This window comes from Budorcas taxicolor, chromosome 13, assembly GCF_023091745.1.
Source record: "Budorcas taxicolor isolate Tak-1 chromosome 13, Takin1.1, whole genome shotgun sequence".
NCBI lineage: Eukaryota > Metazoa > Chordata > Mammalia > Artiodactyla > Bovidae > Budorcas > Budorcas taxicolor.
Window position 1 is genome coordinate 56,382,379 of NC_068922.1, and position 20,785 is coordinate 56,403,163.

Consider the following 20,785-nt stretch of genomic DNA (forward strand, 5'->3'; position numbering starts at 1 on the left):
CAGAAAATGAAGATCATGGCATCTGGTCCCATCACTTCATGGCAAATAGATGGAGAAACAGTGGAAACAGTGGCTGACTTTATTTTGGGGGCCTCCAAAATCACTGCAGACAGTGATTGAAGCCATGAAATTAAAAGACACTTACTCCTTGGAAGGAAAGTTATGACCAACCTAGATAGCATATTCAAAAACAGAGACATTACTTTGTTGACAAAGGTCCATCTGGTCAAGGCTATGGTTTTTCCAGTGGTCATGTAAGGATGTGAGAGTTGGACTATAAAGAAAGCTGAGTGCCAAGGAATTGATGCTTTTGAACTGTGGTGTTGGAGAAGACTCTTGAGAGTCCCTTGGACTCCACAGAGATCCAACCAGTCCATCCTAAAGGAGATCAGTCCTGGATGTTCATTGATAGGACTGAAGTTGAAGCTGAAACTCCAATACTTTGGCCACCTGATGCGAAGAGCTGACTTATGTGAAAAGACCCTGATGCTGGGAAAGATTGAGGGCAGGAAGAGAAGGGGTCAACAGAGGATGAGATGGCTGGATGGCATCACCGACTCAATGGACATGAGTTTGAGTGAACTCCGGGAGTTGGTGATGGACATGGAGGCCTGGCGTGCTGCGGTTCATGGTGTCTCAAAGAGTCGGACACAACTGAGCGATTGAACTGAACTGAACTTGAAGGCAAGGTTTTAAGGGATGAGGCACCACTGTCTTAGTCATTTATCTTTAGGGCAGAAGAAACAGAAAGTGACTCAGAGACCACTTCAGAGGGATCCAGCAATGACTCTGCTCCCTGAAGAGTGAGCAGTTCTCCAGTATCACAAATGCACCTGTCGTGTCAGGGCAATTTAGAGACTATTCATGCAGAGAAATTACTGTTCTTGCACGAGGTCAAAATGTTTAAGTGGAATCCTTAATTTTCATAAAATTTAATAAATTTTTAGCCTATGAATGTTGACAATAGGCAGTACAAATGCTTGCAAGGACACAGATGCAAGGTGGTCACCTCTGTGGAATCAGATCAGAGAAGAAATTGGGAGTGAGGAGAGGTTTTTAATGACTATACCATTAGCATAAATAAGTAAATAAATTATTAGGGATTTTTAAATTCCATAAGAAGCCTTTATTAGCTTTATACCTAAAAAGTAAGATAAGCAACAGGAAAGTCTCATTCACTACTTGTGGGAATGCAAACGGTGTAGCTACTTTGGAAGACAGTTTGGCAATTTCTTACAAAACTAAACATACTCTTTCCACACAATCCAACAATCATGTTACGTCCTGAACATGGATGTTCAGTTTTATTCATAATCATCAAAATTTGGAAGCAACCAAGATGGCCTTCAGCAGGTGAACGGATAAACAAAGAGCGGTACATCCATAGTGTTCCACAATGGAATATTTTTCAGCAATGAAAAGACATGGAGGAAGCTTCAGTGCATATCGCCAAGAGAAAGGAGACGATCTTGAACAGGTGACAGACTGTACCATTCCAACCCTATGATGTTCTGGAAAAGGCAAAACCATGCAGACAGTAACAGGATCAGCAGTTGCCAAGGGCTCCGAGGAGAGGAAGGAATGAATAGATGGAGCACAGGGGAACCTTAGGGCAGTGAAACCATGATGCCAGAAGGGTGGGTGCATGTCACTATACATTGCCAAAACCCAGAGAATGTACAGCACAAAGAGTGAATCCACGTGTAAACTATGGGCTTCGGCTAATGATTATGTATGGCATTGGTTCATCGATTGTAACAAATGTCCTATAGTAATGCAGAATATTAATAATAGAGCAAACTATGGGATGAGTGGGAAAGTGAGCAGGTAATAGAAACTCTGTGCATGTATGCGTGCTATGTCCCTTCAGTCATGTCTGACTCTTTGCAACCCCATGGACTGTAGCCAGCCAGGGTCCTTTGTCCATGGCATTCTCCAGGCAAGAATACTGAAGTGGGTTGCCATACCCTCCTCCAGGGGATCTTCCTGACCTCGGGGTCAAACTCGCATCTCCAGGAGGTAGATTCTTTACCACTGAGTCACTGGGGAAGCCCATAGGAATTCTGTACTTTCTATCTATTTTTCTGTAACCCTAAAATGGTTCTAAGAAATAAAGTCTATTAATTTTAAAAAAGGGCCCCTGCTTCCAAAATAAGGCATAGGCAATCATATATATATATAAAAAGTAGGTCTACTCTGACTTGCTACTGAATCTCTCATTGCTTTAGGAAAAAAATAGCAATTTTATTTGTTGAAGACTGAAAAGCTTTCGGGGAGTCCGCAGAGAGTCAGAAGGAGCACCAAGGAGCTCTCAAGCAAATGACCTTTTATGGTGGGAATGCTGGTTTCTCCTCTCAAGGGGCCTCTGGTGACTAGATGCAGAGCCCTGCTCAGGGACAATGAGTAAGTATGGGGCTTATTGCCAGAGAAGAAGCCCCAATGAGGCCCAGGGAGGGTGGACTTGCCTGGGGCCTGGCTGAGTCTGAGTCTGAGTCTGAAGTTGCTCAGTCGTGTCCTACTCTTTGCGACCCCATGGACTGTAGCCTATCAGGCTCCTCCGTCCATGGGATTTTCCAGGCAAGAGTGCTGGAGTGGATTGCCATTTCCTTCTCCAGGGGATCTTCCTGACCCAGGAATCGAACCCGGGTCTCCCACATTGCAGGCAGACGCTTTAAAGTCTGAGCCACCAGGGAAGCTCAGCTCCTTTCTTCTTTCATAAGTCCTGGAGGGAGGCTCCCTTGTATTCCTCCTCTGCAACATTTAAAAAATATATTTATTTATCTGGCTGCAGTGAGTCTTAGTTGCGGCACACAAAATCTTGGGTCTTCTTGTGGCAGGGAGATCTTTATGAACTCAGTTGCGGCATCTGGGCTCTTGTTCCCTGACCCGGGATTGAACCCAGGCCCTCTGCACTGGGAGTACTGAGTCTTAGCCACGGGACCACCAGGGAAGTCCACCTGCTCTGAATTATTTGAGAGGGTCCATGACTGTCAGGCTCAGAGCCTGGAGGCAGAGCAGCCCAGATTCAAGTGCAGTTAGGTGTGGGGTCGACTTGATGGTGCCACCAGCTGGTACTTCGTCTCTTCCCTCTATGGCCCCAGAGTCCAGAGTAGGCTGCTTCACCAGCCAGCCGTCTTAGGACCCTAAGAGCTTCAGGCAGCCATCTGCCCCACCCTCCACTTTTCCTGTTTGTACCTCCTCAGGCCTTTTCCCCAGCAGACTCGCTGCTCGCTGATCAGCAGCCACCATGTTGGTCCTGCTCAGCGTCATAAGATGCTGCCCCAGGCCCCACGTCCACTCTCGTTCAGCTCTCTCCTCTCCCTCTATGAGACAAAGGATGCTGCAAGGCTGCTAGTCCTGAACTTGTCTGCTTTGGGGACTCCAACATACATTTTTAAATTTCTGTGCAAGCTAACTGGCTTTCTCCAGCACTGTTTTTCCACATGCTCCTCCATAATTTATGATGGTGCTGGCAAAGCTCTGCTCCTTAATCACCCTGACTTCTGGCTCTAAGTTTGTGCCAACTATAATCCTCCCACTTAAAAACAAGAGCCACATGTTTGTTTTATGTTTATTATTCTATGTTACATTTATTATCCTAAAGCTACATCTGAGACCTTTAGTTCTGAAAGATGCCTGAGAGGCATAAGTGCTATTTGTTTTTGGCAAGATACTAAGAATTTCCAGGGACTCAGAATCACAATGGGGAAAGGAAATGTCATGGATATTCTCCACACTTTTAAAGGGTTTTCAGACTTTTGTTACAGCCTTCAGATTTATATCCTTGGGTAAACACACCACAGGGCATTGATGTGATAGCTACATGAAATTACATGTACAAGATCCTTTATCCTAGACACAAGCATATAAAAAGAAACATCTTAAATGCCAAGCACACAATACAAACTCACATCTATGCATAGCTTAGAAATAGGTGAAGATAACTATGTTGGGATAAAGAGCCACAAATAATCATTATGAGGAATGTAAAAAGGTGACTTTCTTGAGTGTACTTGTACCCTATGAAATTGAGCATATTTTGATATAAATAGAAAAGATCTCTACACAGAAAAAAGACTTTTTCCCTCTCTCGGTCTTAAATCTTCCAGCAATTCTCAGTTGGTGCTGCTGTTTTCTTTTTTAAATTTTTTTATTTACTTATTTATTTTTGGTTGTTCTTGGTCTTTCTTGCTGCACAGGCTTTAGTCCGGTTTCAGTGAGTGGGGGCTGCTCTCTAGCTGTGGTACACGCTGGCCTCTGATTGCAGTGGCTTCTATGTTGCAGAGCTTTAGAGCGCAAGCTCAGTATTTGAGGTGCACGGGCTTAACTGCTCTGGGGCATGTGGAGTCTTTTCAGACCAGGAATCAAACCCAGGTCTCCTGCATTGGCAGGCAGATTCTTTACCACTGAGCCAACAGGGAAGCCCCTGCTACTGCTTTCTTGTAGGTTTTTTATGGGATTAACCAGAAATTAGCTCCTCCCACCACCCTGTCACCTTCAGAACACAAGTTTTAGCCAGCTTTAGCGTCTCCTTTGGAGAAGGCAGTGGCACCCCACTCCAGTACTCTTGCCTGGAAAATCCCATGGACGGGGGAGCCTGGTGGGCTGCAGTCCATGGGGTCACTAAGAGTCGGACACGACTGAGCGACTTCACTTTCACCTTTCACTTTTATGCATTGGAGAAGGAAATGGCAGCCCACTCCAGTGTTCTTGCCTGGAGAATCCCAGGGACGGGGGAGCCTGGTAGGGGGCTGTCTATGGGGTCGCACAGAGTCGGACACGACTGAAACGACTCAGCAGCAGCAGCAGCAGCAGTGTCTCCTTTGCTATCTGCAGGAGTAAAGCAGTGCTGCTAGAGCTGTCTTCTTGCCAATACATTAGACTTACTGAATTTTTAATAACATCCTGTCCTTAAGGACCGTCAAAAAGCGGTAGTAAGCATTCTTAGAGAAGCCGGTGATTAAGCTAGAGCACTCAGTTTGGGTAGTGTGCCTATGACACTCTGCTTGTCCCACCTTCAGGGCTGATAATCCTCAGCAGCCTGTCTCACATCTTGCTAACTAGCAGCTAACCCCCTGGGTTAGTCCCCCATGACTTTTGCATCAAGCTGGGTGCCTACAACAAAAATGTATTCTCCTGCAGTTCTGGAGGCCAGCACCAAAACTGGGGTGTCTATAGGGTGGATTCCTTCCTGGGACTCTGCAGAATGGTCCACTCCAGGCCCCTCTTCTTACTTCCCGTGGTGTCAGCGATCCTTAGTGTTTTCCTGGCCTATAGACCCATCACTCCAGTTTCTGTCTCCAGCTTCCCATGGCCTCCTTTTCTTTCTCTCTGTGTCCAAATCTCCCTCCCCTTACAAGGATGCTGGTTACTAGACCAAGACCTAACCCAATTCAGCATGGTGTTCAGATGCTGTCATAACCAACTCTTAGCAATCCCATGGACTGTAGCCCACCAGGCTCCTCTGTGCATGGGATTTCCCAGGCAAGAATACTGGAGTGGGTTGCCATTCCCTCCTCCCTGACCCAGGGATTGACCCAGTATCCTTTGCTACCTGGGAATCCCAAATGCCAACCTTAGTACGTTATTAAAGATGTTAAAAGCAATCAAACAACAGTAACCAAAATGAAACCGCCCCAAGCACTACGTATTTTGTTCCACCCTTGCACAGCTTGCGCCTGTTAACTGTTGTGTCCTAGCTCCTCCACAGTCAACCTGCAGAGGCCTGGGGACCAGCAGCAGCATCTCCTGGGAGCTTGTGAGAGATGCAGGAGCTCAGGCCTGCTCCACCCACAGAAACAGAACCTGCATTTTAGCCAGATTCCCAGGTGACCTGTTTGCTCAGTAAAGATAGAGAAGTGCTGTCCCAGGGTCCCCCTTATGACCTTACATTCCATCTTATTTTAATTATTTATCTATCTATTTTCTTTTTGGCTGAGCTGGGTCTTCACTGCTGCATACAGGCGTTCTCTAGTTGTGGTATGTGGGTGCCTCACTGTGGAGGCTTCTCTTGTTGCAGAGCACAGGCTCTAGGCTCAGAGGCTTCAGTGGTTCCAGCTCCCATACTCTAGAGCAGGGGCTCTGTGTTTGTGGTGCACGGGCTTAGTTGCCCTGTGGCATGTGGGATCTTCCTGGACCAGGGATTGAACCTGGGCTTCCTGCATTTGTAGGTGAATTCTAAACCACTGGACCATCAGGGAAGTCTCTATATTCCCTCTTTTTTTCAAAAACTGCACATTTTATGGAGGGGTTTGAAGGATTATATGGAGAGAGAAGACCTAGACCATCATCTTTGCATGTCCTTTGGAAGTTTCGGAGAATTTCTGCCTGTTTAAAAATTACAGAGTCCAAGACCACTAATGTGTTAAGGGTATATAGCTTATCATGTGTATGAATTTTCTAAGTGAGTGGAGAAAAGCTTCACAAATTACTTCTTGCCAATATTAAAAACATCTCCCCCCTTGAAGGAGGAAATGCTTAGGCAAGCATGTCCGAGAACAGAGCCCAGGTTCCAGCAGAATTCAAACTAGAACATGGGCTGCAGACTTCTAAGAAGCCCTGTAAGCTTTGGCTGGTAGCACAAGATACTACCATGTCGTTGTGGGCATTTTTATTTCAAGTTTCCTTTACAGTTTTGAACTTGAATTTCAGCCTCATGGCAGACCATGGTATGTGTGCAGTTGCTCAGTCATGTCCCACTATTTGTGACCCCATAGACAGCCTGCCAGGCTACTCTGTCCATGGAATTTCCCAGGTAAGAATGCTGGAGTGGGTTGCCATTTCGTCCTCCAGGGGATCTTCCCAATTTAGGGATCAAACCCTGAGGCCTCTGCATTGGCAGGTGGATCCTATACCACCTGGGAAGCGCAGACCACATTACTGGGGTGATAAATCAGAAAGAACACCTAGACTCATAGGAACAAACCATCGCCACGGCTATAATTCCTCCTTCATCAGGTTACTACGCATCCGTGGAGTCCATTTGCAGCCTCTCTCCATAGACGTCATCTGTGACTCACCAAAAACTACATCAGCCCATTTTATAAACATTCCATAGCTCTATACCCAAACACTTTCAAATATCCTGATCATATCAGCATATCAGTTGTTAGAAGGGAAACCTGCATCAATTCACAGATTAGAGAAGTTATGACAAAGCCAAAGTCCAGAATTCGAAGAGATTACAAAATTAACCTCTAGGTCCCAGGCACATATCTAAAGCACGTCACAGTTTATAAGATGTCAAGCTCCCAGAGCCTGGCACACAGCCAGCTTACAGAATGCTTGCCAAATACAACATTTCTGCACAATCTTTGCAGTAAATCTTAGCTTATGTGCTTAGTCACTCGGTCATGTTTGACTCCTTGTGACGCTATGGACCATAGTCCACCAGGCTCCTCTGTTCACAGGATTCTCCAGGCAAAAATACTGGAGTGGGTTGCCATTTCCTTCTCCAGAGGATCTTTCCGAGACAGGGATCAAACCAGGGTCTCTTGCATTGCAGGCAAATTCTTTTCCGTCTAAGCCACCAGAGAAGCCCAAGTTTAGAATGCATCACATTTTAGGTACCTTAAAAAACGGTGTTTTCTCTCGATCAACAGGGCGGTGAACATATATTTTCCCATTCACATTATCTTCTATAGAAAACAAACCAATCTCTGGATATTCATCCACACCAGGTCCTCTGATTAAATATATTATTTCCATGTTAGCGGACATATTATTGAACAGCTGGAAGGGAAAAAAAGGAGAGGGGAAACAAACAGGGTGAGAGTACCTATCAAATATCTAGGCTAATATTTAAAGGCAGTTTTAAGTTATAGTTTTGAGAATTTATCCTAAAGAAATAAACAAGTAGGGAAAGATGCAGGAACAAGGAATACAGCAGCAGTTTGGTTTGTAATAGTGAAGAATGGGAAACAGCATAAATGTCCATCCTTATTGGAAGAATCTCATAGGGGTCCTCTCCTCCCATGACACCCATGCCTCCTACCACTTCTCTGCCTGGCATCTTAGCCTCCTGCCAACAGCGACGTGTTGAATTGGACAGGGTGATGGGCCTTTCCCGACAGCAGCTGCCTTACCTCACCCACAAATTTGGGGAAGGGTCCTGGGTCTTCCTCCTCCAGCTCCAAGGTGGTAATAACCCATCTTCTCTTGGATCGCCGTAGAAGCCGGCTGTCTCCCTGGGGATCACAGAGACTGCAATGAGGGGGAGGATGTTGGTGAGGGGCTGGGGGTAGGGCACAGTGATTGACATGCCTTCCCTTTCTCATCCTCACAACAACCTCCAATGCCTAAAAATCCATTCTCTTTACAACTACAGAGTCGGTACTAAACTGTGGGCCATGTGACGCCCGGGGATTTCACATACATATGTGGCTCCTGAGATGTTTCAGGGGCTATGGAGACAATGCTAAAGATCATTGTCTAGTGTGTGCTGACGTCTAAACTTGACATGCACAGAGTAGCGAGATCAATAAGAAAATTACCCCCTCTCTATTCCTCTCTCTGGGCTTCCCTTGTGGCTCAGACAGTAAAGAATCTGCTATGCAGGAGATCTGCTTAGATCCCTGGGTGGAGAAGATCCCCTGGAGAAGGGAATGGCAACCTACTCCAGTATTCTTGCCTGGAGAATCCCATGGACAGAAGAGCCCGGCAGGCAACAGGTCATGGGGTTGCAAGAGGCGGACATGACTGAGTGACAAACACACATTCTTCTCTCCCTGTTTCTGAAACCCTTGGTTGAGAAAGCCTCCATTCAGTGCTGTGGGGTCTGCAATGCGTCTCTGTCTACTCACCTGCCTTGTGACAGAGACTGAGACTTAGACCCGAACATGAGGGTCAGAGATTTGTTGGGCAAAAGAAGATAGATAGAATTGAACAGTGGGGTTTTATTTGTTTTACATCTATTTTACTGTTGTTCTTCAGTTGCTCAGTTGAGTCCGACTCCTTGCGACCCCATGGACTGCAGCACACCAGGCTTCCCTGTCCCCCACCATCTCTCAGAGCCTGCCCAAACTCATGTCCATTGAGTCAGCAATACCATCCAACCATCTCATCCTCTGTTGTCGCCTTTTCCTCCTGCCTTCCATCTTTCCCAGCATCAGGGTCTTTTCCAATGAGTCAGCTCTTTGCATCAGGTGGCCTAACTATTGGAGCTTCAGCTTCAGCATCATTCCTTCTAATGAATATTCAGGATTGATTTCCTTTAGGATTGACTGGTTTGATCTCCTTGCAGTCCAAGGGACTCTCAAGAGTCTTCTCCAACACTACAGTTCAAAAGCATTAATTCCTCAACGTTCAGCCTTCTTTATGGTACAGCTTTCACATCTATAACATGACTACTAGCAAAACCATAGTTTTGACTATACAGACCTCTGTCAGCAAAGTAATATCTCTGCTTTTTAATATGCTGTCTAGGTTTGTCATAGATTTTCTTCTAAGGAGCAAGCATCTTTTAATTTCATGGTTGCAGTCACTGTCTGCAGTGATTTTGGAACCCAAGAAAATAAAGTGTGTCACTGTTTCTATTGTTTCCCCATCTTTTTGCCATGAAGTGGTGTGGCCAGATGCCATGATCTTCATTTTTTGAATGTTGAGTTTTAAGCCAACTTTTTCACTATCCTCTTTCACTCTCATAAGAGGCTCTTCAGTTCCTCTTCACTTTCTGCCATCAGGGTAGTGTCATCTGCATATCTTAAATTATTGATATTTCTCCCAGCAATCTTGATTCCAGCTTGTACTTCATCCAGCCAGGCATTTTGCATGAGACACTCTGCATATAAGTTAAATAAGCAGGGTGACAATATACAGCCTTGACGTACTCCTTTCCCAGTTTGGAACCAGTCCGTTGTTCCATGTCTGGTTCTAACTGTTGCTTCTTGACCTGCATACAGGTTTCTCAGAAGGCAGGTCAGGTGGTCTGGTATTCCCATCTCTTTCAGAATTTTCCACAGTTTGTTGTGATCCACACAGTCAAAGGCTTTAGTGTAGTCAATGAAGCAGAATTAGATGTCTTTCTGGAACTCTCTTGCTTTTTGTATGATCCAACAGGTGCTGGCAATTTGATCTCTGGTTCCTCTGCCTTTTCTAAATCCAGCTTGAACATCTGGAAGGTCTCGGTTCACGTACTATTGAAGTCTGGCTTGGAGGATTTTGAGCGTTACTTTGCCAGCATGTGAACTGAGTGCAATTGTGCAGTAGTTTGAACACTCTTTGGCATTGCCCTTCTTTAGGATTGGAATGAAAACCTACTTTTTCCAGTTTTACTGTTCAGTTCAGTTCAGTTCCGTCGCTCAGTCGTGTCCGACTCTTTGCGACCCCATGAGTCGCAGCACACCAGGCCTCCCTATCCATCACCAACTCCCGGAGTTCGCTCAGACTCTGTTAGCATATATTTATTATTTTGGTTGGCCGAAAAGTTCACTCAGGTCCATAAGATGCTAATGGAAAAGCCTGAATGAACTTTTTGACCAACCCAATATAAGTATAGTTGGTATCTAGCCACGTTCATTTTTATTCAGAAGATGTGCTCCTAAAAAATAGCTGAATTAGACAGTGAGTTGATCACAGGAGCTACAGGAAGGAAACCATCACAAGGTGGATGGTGATGTGGTGAAACCTCAAAGTGGTGGTGGCGACAGTGTCCCCTGCACTGGCCTGCACCCACATACTGGAAGACAGCAGGTCTGCTTCCTCCAGCTCCCTAAGGTGGAAAGGAGTGTGGGCGACCCTGGGGCCAGGACCGTATACTCAACTTCTGACTTTCACAGATTGCTCCTCTTTTAATTAGACATAAAGGCATCCTCTGCAAGTCTCCACAGTCCTTCAAGATTCTAAAAGGTCACACCTAGTTACTCATCTATTTTGTGGCAACTGAATATTGACAGGGCACTAAAAAACTCAAAGTTGCAAGGCAGCCTCTAAGTAAAGTACAATCTCACTTGGTTTATTGAAAAACTGAATTCCAAACCCCACCTTTGTTTGATTAGTAAGATCATCGTTTTCTTGTCGGGTGCTGTTGACAGTGCTGACCTTAAAAATAAAAATGACATTAATTAGCAGGGAGTGTACTTAGCAGATGGAGAAGGCACTGGCACCCCACTCCAGTACTCTTGCCCAGAAAATCCCATGGGCGGAGGAGCCTGGTGGGCTGCAGTCCATGGGATCGCGAAGAGTCGGACACGACTGAGTGAATTCACTTTCACTTTTCACTTTCATGCATTGGAGAAGGAAATGGCAACCCACTCCAGTGTTCTTGCCTGGAGAATCCCAGGGATGGGGGAGCCTGGTGGGCTGCTGTCTATGGGGTCGCACAGAGTCAGACATGACTGAAGCGACTTAGCAGCAGCAGCAGCAGTACTTAGCAGAACCAGGTAGACCCTGCCCGAAGTCACACAAATCTTCTAGAATTAGAGCAGAGAAAAAAAGGAACTGCTTTTGGTTTTGATAACTAATTTCTTGCTCTTGACATCTCAATTCAAAATTGCCATTTTCCTTCTGTGACTGTAAGAGAAGTAACCAGAAAATTCTGATCTAGTGTTACCAATGGTAGGGACATTTAAAGCCCTACCTGCTACTGTTATGTGAGCATAACACAGTAAGTGGGAAGTCCAACTGTCTGTTCAGGGTGAGCCAAGTGTATTTATATGTGCACATGTAAAATAGCACCAAATGTTAATTTGTGGTGGGATTCAAGTGGACTTTTATGTAGGTTTTTTATTTTTCCCTTATTCGTAGACTTATCCCTTATTTTTAGACTTTATCATAAAATAACAAAACTAAGGGATTTGGTACTTTACAGTTACATAATGATTTTCATCGATAATTACGATATGCTATGCTAAGTTGCGTCAGTTGTGTCCAGCTCTTTGTGACACTATAGAATGTAGTCCACCAGGCTCCTCTGTCCATGGATTCAAGAATACTGGAGTGAGTTGCCATGCCCTCCTCCAAGAGATCTTCCCAACCCAGATGCCGAACCCCTGTCTCTTATGTCTCCTCTGTTGGCAGGCAGGTTCCTTCCCATCTGGGAAGACTTGATAATTATTTTATCATTTTTTAAACAACAGTCCCCCTCTGGAAAAATCTCCACACATGAACAGTAAGAGTGCTGAACTTGAAAGAGACAAGCTATGCAATGCATGTCAAACCAACACAAAACACGTGTGCCTGTATGTTTGTGTGTATGTGTGCATGTATGTGTGCATGTGCACTGACACTCATATTTCTACCTCCTTCATTTTCACTACCGCATAACTTTTAACTATATGAAAAGGGGACAATTTATCATTCTCCAATGATGGCCATTTACGTTACTTCCAGTTGTTTGTTATCACACATACACAGTGATGCTGTGGTTATAGACTATACATATAGAAAATTTCTCTGGAGGACAGTTTTCAGTTTGTTTCACCGGGGTCCCTGACCTTATCAGAGACTCCACAAGGCCAAACACATTTATAATAATTGAAGACACTACTCGTCTATTACTCTGTGTGACATGTGCACTGATGGTAGCAAATATTGGTGATAAAAATATTGTAAAGTAATTACCCTCCAATTAAAATAAATAAATTTATATTTAACAATGCTGGTGCCTTAGGACCATTGGAGACCATGACACAAACTCCTCTGATGGTCTCGCATGCTTCCTTACCACGTACAGGCAGGAAAGAGGAAAGGAGGGACGAATAAGGGAAGGTGGGAGGGAGGGAGGGAAGGAGAGAAGGAGGAAGGGAGAAATGAAGGAAGCGGAAAAAGGGCCAGTCTCCGTTAAGAATGATATGATTGATAAATGCACCTCGTTGTTGAAATGAGAAGGGGTGTGGCAGGAAATACTGTTAATTATACCCCATGCCCCTCCTGCGCGTGTGTCTTTTAGACACTCTGCGTGTCTAGGTGGAGGTATGAACCCAGTGCTGCCCATCCGTGTAGAAGGTTTGTCTCAGAGAAAAGCACGTGTGTGATTGTCAGAGTTGACAGCTAAACAGGCCACAATTTTTTTTTTTTTTTAATGAAGCAGCATTTTCCCCAAAAGAATGACTGACCAACCGTGGCTGTTCAGGAATGATTACTTGATCGACAGGTCTTTGATAATAAACAGTCAGCCCATCATTTCAAGAAAAACAATGGACGGTGTCATGTTGCCGATGATAAATTTTAAGCTTTCAAGCAAAAAAATAGAACTTTGGAAAACTTGAGCTTGACAGCTTCCCAACACATAAAGATTTTTCTGCTGATATCGGTGGACAGATTAATGAATGTGACTTTTTGATTTTTTAGAATGAAATATGTCAACATGTGGAAGAACTGCATAGCTCAGTGGGCAAAGAGTTTCCTACTGATTAAGATATCACAGTCCAAAATAACACACAGGTGGGAGTTATTCAAAATTCAAGAGACTCCAATGGTTTTCATAGAACAGAGTAATGAAATTTATTAACATGCTTTCAGGCTCCACATGGCAAGTGACTGTTAAAAATGGACTACTTGTCAAATTCTGGCATGACATCAAAAAGAGTACCGACAGTTCCAGGCTATAAAAATATTCCTCCCTTTCCATAAGAATTGCTTCATATACTTGAAGCAAACAGCATTTACAACAGACTGAGTTCAGAATCACAGAGGAGAGTCCAGGTATCTGCTTTTAAGCCAGACAGCCAAGAGATTTGCAAAAATATGAAATTGTACCATTCTTCACACTGAATGGAAATGTGGAAAATACATTAATTTTTCATAGATGTTTGGTTTATATTAGTTTGTAATGGATTTATTATTATCTCTTTACAAATTTGTGTTTTTGCTGTATAGCAAAATGATTCAGTTATATATATATCTATATATTCTTTTTCATATTCTTTTCCATTATGGTTTATTAGGATGTTGAATATAGTTCCCTGTGCTAGACAGTAAGTTTTTGTTTATCTGTTAATATTTTATATATAGTAGCTTCTATCTGCTAATTCCAAACACCTTTTTAAAAATTTATTTTTATTAAAAAAATTTTGAAATATAATTGATTTACAATGCATCAGTTTCAGGTGTACAGTAAAATGACTTAGTCATATATATATATTCTTTTTTACATTCTCTTCCATTATAGATTATTATAAGGTATTGAATATTTTCCCTGTGCTATGCAGTAGGCCCTTGTTAGTTGTCTATTTTAATCAGTATCTTTAATGAATTGAGAAGTACATTTAAAATTTCCCAGTCTTGGAAATTCCCTGGTGGTCCAGTGATTAGGACTCTGTGCTTCTACTGCAAGAGGCCTGGGTTTGATCCCTGGGCAGGGAACTAGAATCCCACAAGCTGTATAGTGTATTCAAAAAAAAAAAAATCAGTGTTAATTTCTATTATGGGGAGCACCAGTAGATATAACCACATAAACAATAACTCTTTGGGTTCTGCCTAAAGTTTACAAGTGGAAAGGCATCCTGAGAGTAAGAGGCTTGATAACTGCTACTCTAGGATTTATGAGGCTTCCCAAGTTGTAAAAAACCTGCCTGCCAATACAGGAGACATAAGAGATGCAGGTTCGATCCCTGGATCAGGAAGATCCCCTGGAGGAGGGCCTGGCAACCCACTCCAGTATTTTTGCCTGGAGAGTCCCACAGACAGAGGAGCCTGGCGGGCTACAGCCCATAGGGTCAAAAGGAGTTAGACACAACTTAAGTGCCTTAGCACAGCACAGCACAGCAGCACTCTAGGATTTATACCTAAAATCTCCTGGGGACAGGGTGAGCCATCACCAGCCCACCTAGATCCTGCCCAACAACCTTCACTGTGGTCACGTCCCTGCCCCCACCTGTAAAGATGTAACCTTAGCCAACAGCTTGTCACAGCATAAAGGACTGTGTATTAGATAACGGTGTCATAGCGCATGAAGAAATATCCTTCAGATCTTCCCTTCTTGTGGTTGGCCACCCTCCTGGTGGGTGGGGATGATATTGCATCATCTGGTTTTGTTAACGTCAAATGTAACCATAATATTTGTTTCCTGCCATAGACTCTATTTCTGTCTTTTTTTCCTAAAGGCAAAGTTTTTTTTTTTAACTCCTTTCATTCCAAAATATCAAATATTGATTTATTCACTAACTGCTTCTTGATTAATGTAACTAATTTTAAATGAAGGGTCCAACCAGGTGCGTGAAGCTTCCCTGGTGGCTCAGAGGGTAATTAATCTGTCTTCAGTGTGGGAGACCTGGGCTCATTCCCTGTGTCAGGAAGATCTCCTGGAGAAGGGAATGGTTACACATTCCAGTATTCTTGCCTCTGTCTATGGATAGAGGAGCCTGGCGGGCTACAATCCATGGGATCACAAAGAGTCAGACACAACTGAGCAACTAACACAACCAGGTGTGTAGTTTTAACAAGTAGAAAATTGCAGTCCTGGGACAGCATGAAAAAATTCATCCCATTTCTAAAACAGGTGTATTTCCAGGTGGCCCAGGTCATGAACAAAGAATACCGTAAGGTTTTGTATCCTCTCTGGCCTCAGTTTCCCCTTCTGTGGGCGAGCATGTGAAGCAAGGTATCTTTAAGGTCCTTTCAATCAGAAAGCTCTAGGTTCATTTTCCTAGGATGACACATAAGGGCACAGCCGACAGTCACGTGGAAGTAGCTGGAGAGCTGGAAGAGGCCTGAGATAGTGTATTTCTTCACCCAGAGATGCCTGAAATTTCACATCCTGAATGTACACATGTATTACTTCTCTGGTGCGCAGCTTAGAATTAACTTGCATCATCTCGTCTGGGTAAGGCAGAGAGACTGGAAAACGGTTACATTTGCCAAAATGATCTTGTTAAGTATGCTTATTATATTTCCCATCCTTGACAATTTTAGGCTGTTTGTCCAAACAGGATGCCGTTCAAATGATTTCCATAATGCTTCCTATAATTCAGTGGGGGAGAAAAATGTTCTCAAAGTATGTCTCCAGCTACAGTGTCCACCTGACTGTTTCATGGGAGTGTGGCAGGTGGGCAGTCATTGCAAGATCCAACCTGCCTATCGCTTGAAAGTTGCTGCTGGACTTGAGGGAATGTCACGGGCATTGTGCTGGCCTGGCTGAGTAGCCGTGGCTGCCTCAGGGAAGAAGTTATCTGAGTAAATAAAGGCTTTGTATTTATAGAAGAACCTAGATAGTATATTCAAAAGCAGAGACATTACTTTGCTGACTAAGGTCTGTCTAGTCAAGGCTATGGTTTTTCCTGTGGTCATGTATGGATGTGAGAGTTGGACTGTGAAGAAGGCTGAGTGCTGAAGAATTGATGCTTTTGAACTGTGGTGTTGGAGAAGACTCTTGAGAGTCCCTTGGACAGCAAGGAGATCCAACCAGTCCATTCTGAAGGAGATCAACCCTGGGATTTCTTTGGAGGGAATGATGCTGAAGCTGAAACTCCAGTACTTTGGCCACCTCATGGGAAGAGTTGACTCATTGGAAAAGACTCTGATGCTGGGAGGGATAGGGGGCAGGAGGAGAAGGGGACGACCGAGGATGAGATGGCTGGATGGCATCACTGACTCAGTGGACGTGAGTCTGGGTGAACTCCAGGAGATGGTGATGGACAGGGAGGCCTGGCGTGCTGCAATTCATGGAGTTGCAAAGAGTCGGACACGACTGAGCGACTGAACTGAACTGAACTGAAAGAACTAAGAAGGCAATATGGAAACAATTGTTTCCTGCAAATATTTCACTGTTGACAGCAAATTTGAATTCAAGAACAACTTTTTTACTGAGGTATAATGACATACACCGTTATATTCCTTTCATGAAAACAGTACCATGATTCAATCCATATTCGTATGCATTTCGAAATGATCATCACATTGAAAGGTAGTGAAAGTGTTAGTTACTCAGTCGTGTCTGACTCTTTGAGACCCCATGGACTGTATCCCACCGGCCTCCTCTGTCTGTGGGATTCTCCAGGCAAGAATACTGGAGTGGGTGGCCATTCCCTTCTCCAGGAGGAATGAAACCCAGGTCTGCTCCTTTGCAGGCAGATTCTTTACCATCTGAGCCACATCACAATAAGTCGACTTAATATCTGTCACCATTTATAGTAACAGATATTTTTTCTTGTGATGAGAACTTCTACATTCTACTCTGTTAATGAATTTTATATATGCATATGGTCTTATGAACTAGAGCCACCATGCTGTACATTTAAGTTGCTTTAAGCCGCCAGTTTGTCCTTTGTTATGGCAGCCCTTGGAGACGAGTATGCATGCAGTCCAAACAGTCTCTGCATACAGAAGCTTGGCTGATCCTTTACAAGTGCAAATTCAGCATGGGGCAGCAGCAAACAGGGTTCCCAGAATTCTTAGGACAGAGCCTGGCCACCCAGTCTCTGCTGAGGGCTCAGCATCACCTCTGACCACACAATTCCTCATGTCTTGCAATCCACTGACTCTTGTTCTTGAATGAGGGGTTTGAGTGAATTAATCGGGCAGATCATACAGGCTAACAGACTTTTTAACAATAACTCAACTCAGAATTTCCCAGATTAAATAGCAACAACAACCTACCAACCCTAACAGACATTGTTCACTAACTTCATTCTCAAACCCTCCCTCCTCTCAGGTTCTAGAAGCTGCTCCAGCCCAAAGCCGAGGGTGTGCAAGCTCTCAGGGCTGGAAATGGCAAAGAGGGGGATAGGACCCTGCTTCTGCGGCTTGTTGTTAGATTTGGAACAAAGACTCGCAGCAGAGTTGCAACTTTGTTCTTTGCTTCATGTCAGGATGACAACGTGAAGGTGGAGATTTGGGGAGAACACTGTTGTAGATATCTCAGCTCTTCAGCAGAATGGGTACCAGTTTTAAATCTGGAGGTCAAGGGAGGGATAGTGGGTGCCTTATTTGCATATCGTCAGTGGTTAAAAGTCAGTGTAGGTGGGAGAAGGTAGGTGCCAAAACGAATAGGTTACTTATAGCCAATTCAGCAAAAAGTTGGGCACCTCTTGGACACAAAGGTCTTCTCCAATTGAGGGTCCAGAGTGCAGATTGCTCAAAACCACGGAACACTTGTTTATCCCATTATCTCCCTCGGCCTTGATCCCCGGAATCTATATATAGTTGCTTCCACCAAACACTGAATTGCTACACACAGTCCAGCCCTGCTGCCCACTGCCCACCCCACCCACCACACCCTCAGTCATGAATTAACCTGCCTGGGCTCTGTGCTAACACGCAGAAATGAGAAACAGACAGCTCTGTTTTCTAATGAGTCCAGTTAGGGGTAAGAGCAAGAGTAAGAGAAAGATGGGAACAAGGTTTGATTTGTGACATATCCAAATCCAGGCTAATGTGGGCTACTGAAACAGAATTCTACTAGGAGTGGTCAGAAAGAAAAAAACAAATATCATATATTATGCATGTATGTGGAATCTAGAAAAATGGTACAGATGAACCTATTTGCAAAGCAGAGATAGAGACAGAGACATAGTGAACAAATGTATGGACACCAAGGGGAGAAGTGTGAGGTGGGATGAATTGGGAGACTGGGGTTGACATCCACACACTACTACTACTGCTGTCGCTTCAGTCATGTCTGACTCTGTGCGGCCCCACAGACAGCAGCCCACCAGGCTCCCCCGTCCCTGGGATTCTCCAGGCAAGAACACTGGAGTGGGTTGCCATTTCCTTCTCCAATGCATGAAAGTGAAAAGTAAAAGTGAAGTCGCTCAGTCGTGCCTGACTCTTAGCCACCCCATGGACTGCAGCCCACCAGGCTCCTCTGTCCATGGGATTTTCCAGGCAAGAGTACTGGAATGGGGTGCCATTGCCTTCTCCTACTATGTATAAAATAGATAATTAAAGAGAACTTACTGGGTGGCACAGAGAACTCTGCTCAGTGCTCAGTGGTGACCTGAACAGGAATGAAATGCCCCCCTAAATGTATACATTTAGCTCTTTCTCTTTGCCATATAGCAGAAAGTAGCAACACTGTAAAGCAACTATACTCCAATTGAAACTTTTTTTAAAGTAGCCAAGAAAAATTTCTGAACATTTTGGGGCTGGTGCATGGGGATGACCCACAGAGATGTTGTGGGGAGGGAGGTGGGAGGGGGGTCCATGTTTGGGAACACATGTAAGAATTAAAGATTTTAAAATTAAACAAAAAAAAAGCAAAGGGTGGCGAACAGGGCATCGAATTTCAGAAGCAGAGCTGGCCAGACAACTAGGGACTTTTTGTTTCCTCTTCTGTTTACAGTAATACCCAGCACTTATGAAAGCACCTGGCCCGGAACGAGTGGCCCACCAACAGTAGCAGCGCAGGCACTGAGTGAAGAGAAAAACCGTCCCGTCAGGGCGCGGAAAACAGCAAGAAAAGATCCTCTGCATTTCCTCATTGACTCCCACAGCCACCCAGGTCAAGTAAGTGCCTGCAGTAGCTCCATTTTCAGATGGAGGCAATGAGGCTTAACAAGATGAAGGTAGAGCCTTGAAAACCCAGATGCCCAGGCTGCATCCCCAGATCAGCTCTGCTGAATCCAGAGGTGAGTGGCCTCTGGGCTCTGGGACTCTCGCAGCATCTGAGAAGAGTCAAGCTTGAACCAAGGTGAGGACCAGGGCCAAGCAACAGCCCAGGTGCCAAGCCAGGTTATGGTGCAGTGCAGACCCACCATCCTGACCCCCACCCGCTGCAGGGCCTCCTGCCTCTGCCCTGGCCGGGTTTATAAGGGAGAACCCAGGAGCAGTGCCAGAGCCCCATGGCTCTCCCTCTCTGTCTGAGGAAAGTGGGCTAAGCGGAGCGGCCATGCCCCACAGGCAGATGCAGCCTAAACTCCGTCCACGGTAAGTACAAGCAACAAGTCCAGACATTTCCATCTTGATTCTACTGTTTGTTTCCGAGTTGAGCCATGGCAACTGGTGAGGGGCAGGGGGTGGGGAGGCAGGGGGATTTAGCCCTCCCACCCCCATGGGTTTGCTCAAACCCTCTTCGACATACACAATTGAGATTTTTTTCAGTCTTATGTAAAGTGAAAAGAAATGTCCTTAGGAAACGCATTGATACAAATCTAAACGTATGTATCCTATATAAACCAGTCTTAGCCTGTTCCCACTACTCTGCCAAATCCCTCCTTGGTGTTAATTCTGGAACCCCTCTTCTTTCCCTAAAGAAAGTAGTAAAGCTCCCACCCTCCCCCCGACTCCCCCCCCCACCCTGCCCGCAGCTGCAGGGCATCACACTCAGCCCCGTTCCCCCACCCTTGAACAGGCAGAGCCAGCTGGAGCTGTGCGGTCAGCTCCTGGTCCCCAGCAGGTAAACCCCACGTTGTGGGTACCAGTCCCTGCTCACCAGCATCAGGAGCGCGAGGAGCAGCAGCAGCGCGGGGTGAACCCTGCAGCGCATGCCGCCTGGTGCACACCCACAGCCCGAGGGCATGGCAAGTCCTCCCGGCTGTGGGCCCGTCCTTCCCAGCAGGCTCTCTTCTCCTAACACCGTCTGGTCACCTTGTCACAGACACTCTCTCAACTCTTCCCCTCCCTGCTCCCGAGCATTCTTGTATTTATCAGGGGTGGGATGGGAGGCTGAGGCTTAGCCTTTGGCCTCATTAACCACAGGCAGAATTCTCAGGAAGGGAGTGGGGGAAATAAAACTGCCCCAGTGACACGCACAGCAGGCGTCATGCCAGGAATCTGACCCCAGGAGACCAGGGCTCAGTCAGAGGAGGGTGAAGCCAGTGTCTATGGGGAAATAGGGGTTTGGTTTCTTTGTTTTTGTTTCCAAAATCAGTGGAATGCCTACTGATCTCTTCCTTGTAGCAGAGTATTTTAA

At 45.1% G+C, this 20,785-nt stretch overlaps 1 protein-coding gene across 1 annotated transcript in view; it reads right to left on the minus strand.

Annotated features, from left to right (window-relative positions):
• The window catches only part of CDH26 (cadherin 26), a 48,659-nt gene extending 28,267 nt beyond the window's left edge, over positions 1–20,392 (minus strand). Inside the window, exons 1-4 of the mRNA XM_052651276.1 lie at positions 20,306–20,392; positions 10,981–11,037; positions 8,085–8,186; positions 7,570–7,731 (exon numbers count right to left, since the gene is read on the minus strand). Of these exons, the coding sequence (XP_052507236.1) occupies positions 7,570–7,731; positions 8,085–8,186; positions 10,981–11,037; positions 20,306–20,392 (408 nt within the window). The remainder of the gene's footprint in view (positions 1–7,569; positions 7,732–8,084; positions 8,187–10,980; positions 11,038–20,305) is intronic.
• Between the last annotated feature and the right edge of the window lie 393 nt (positions 20,393–20,785).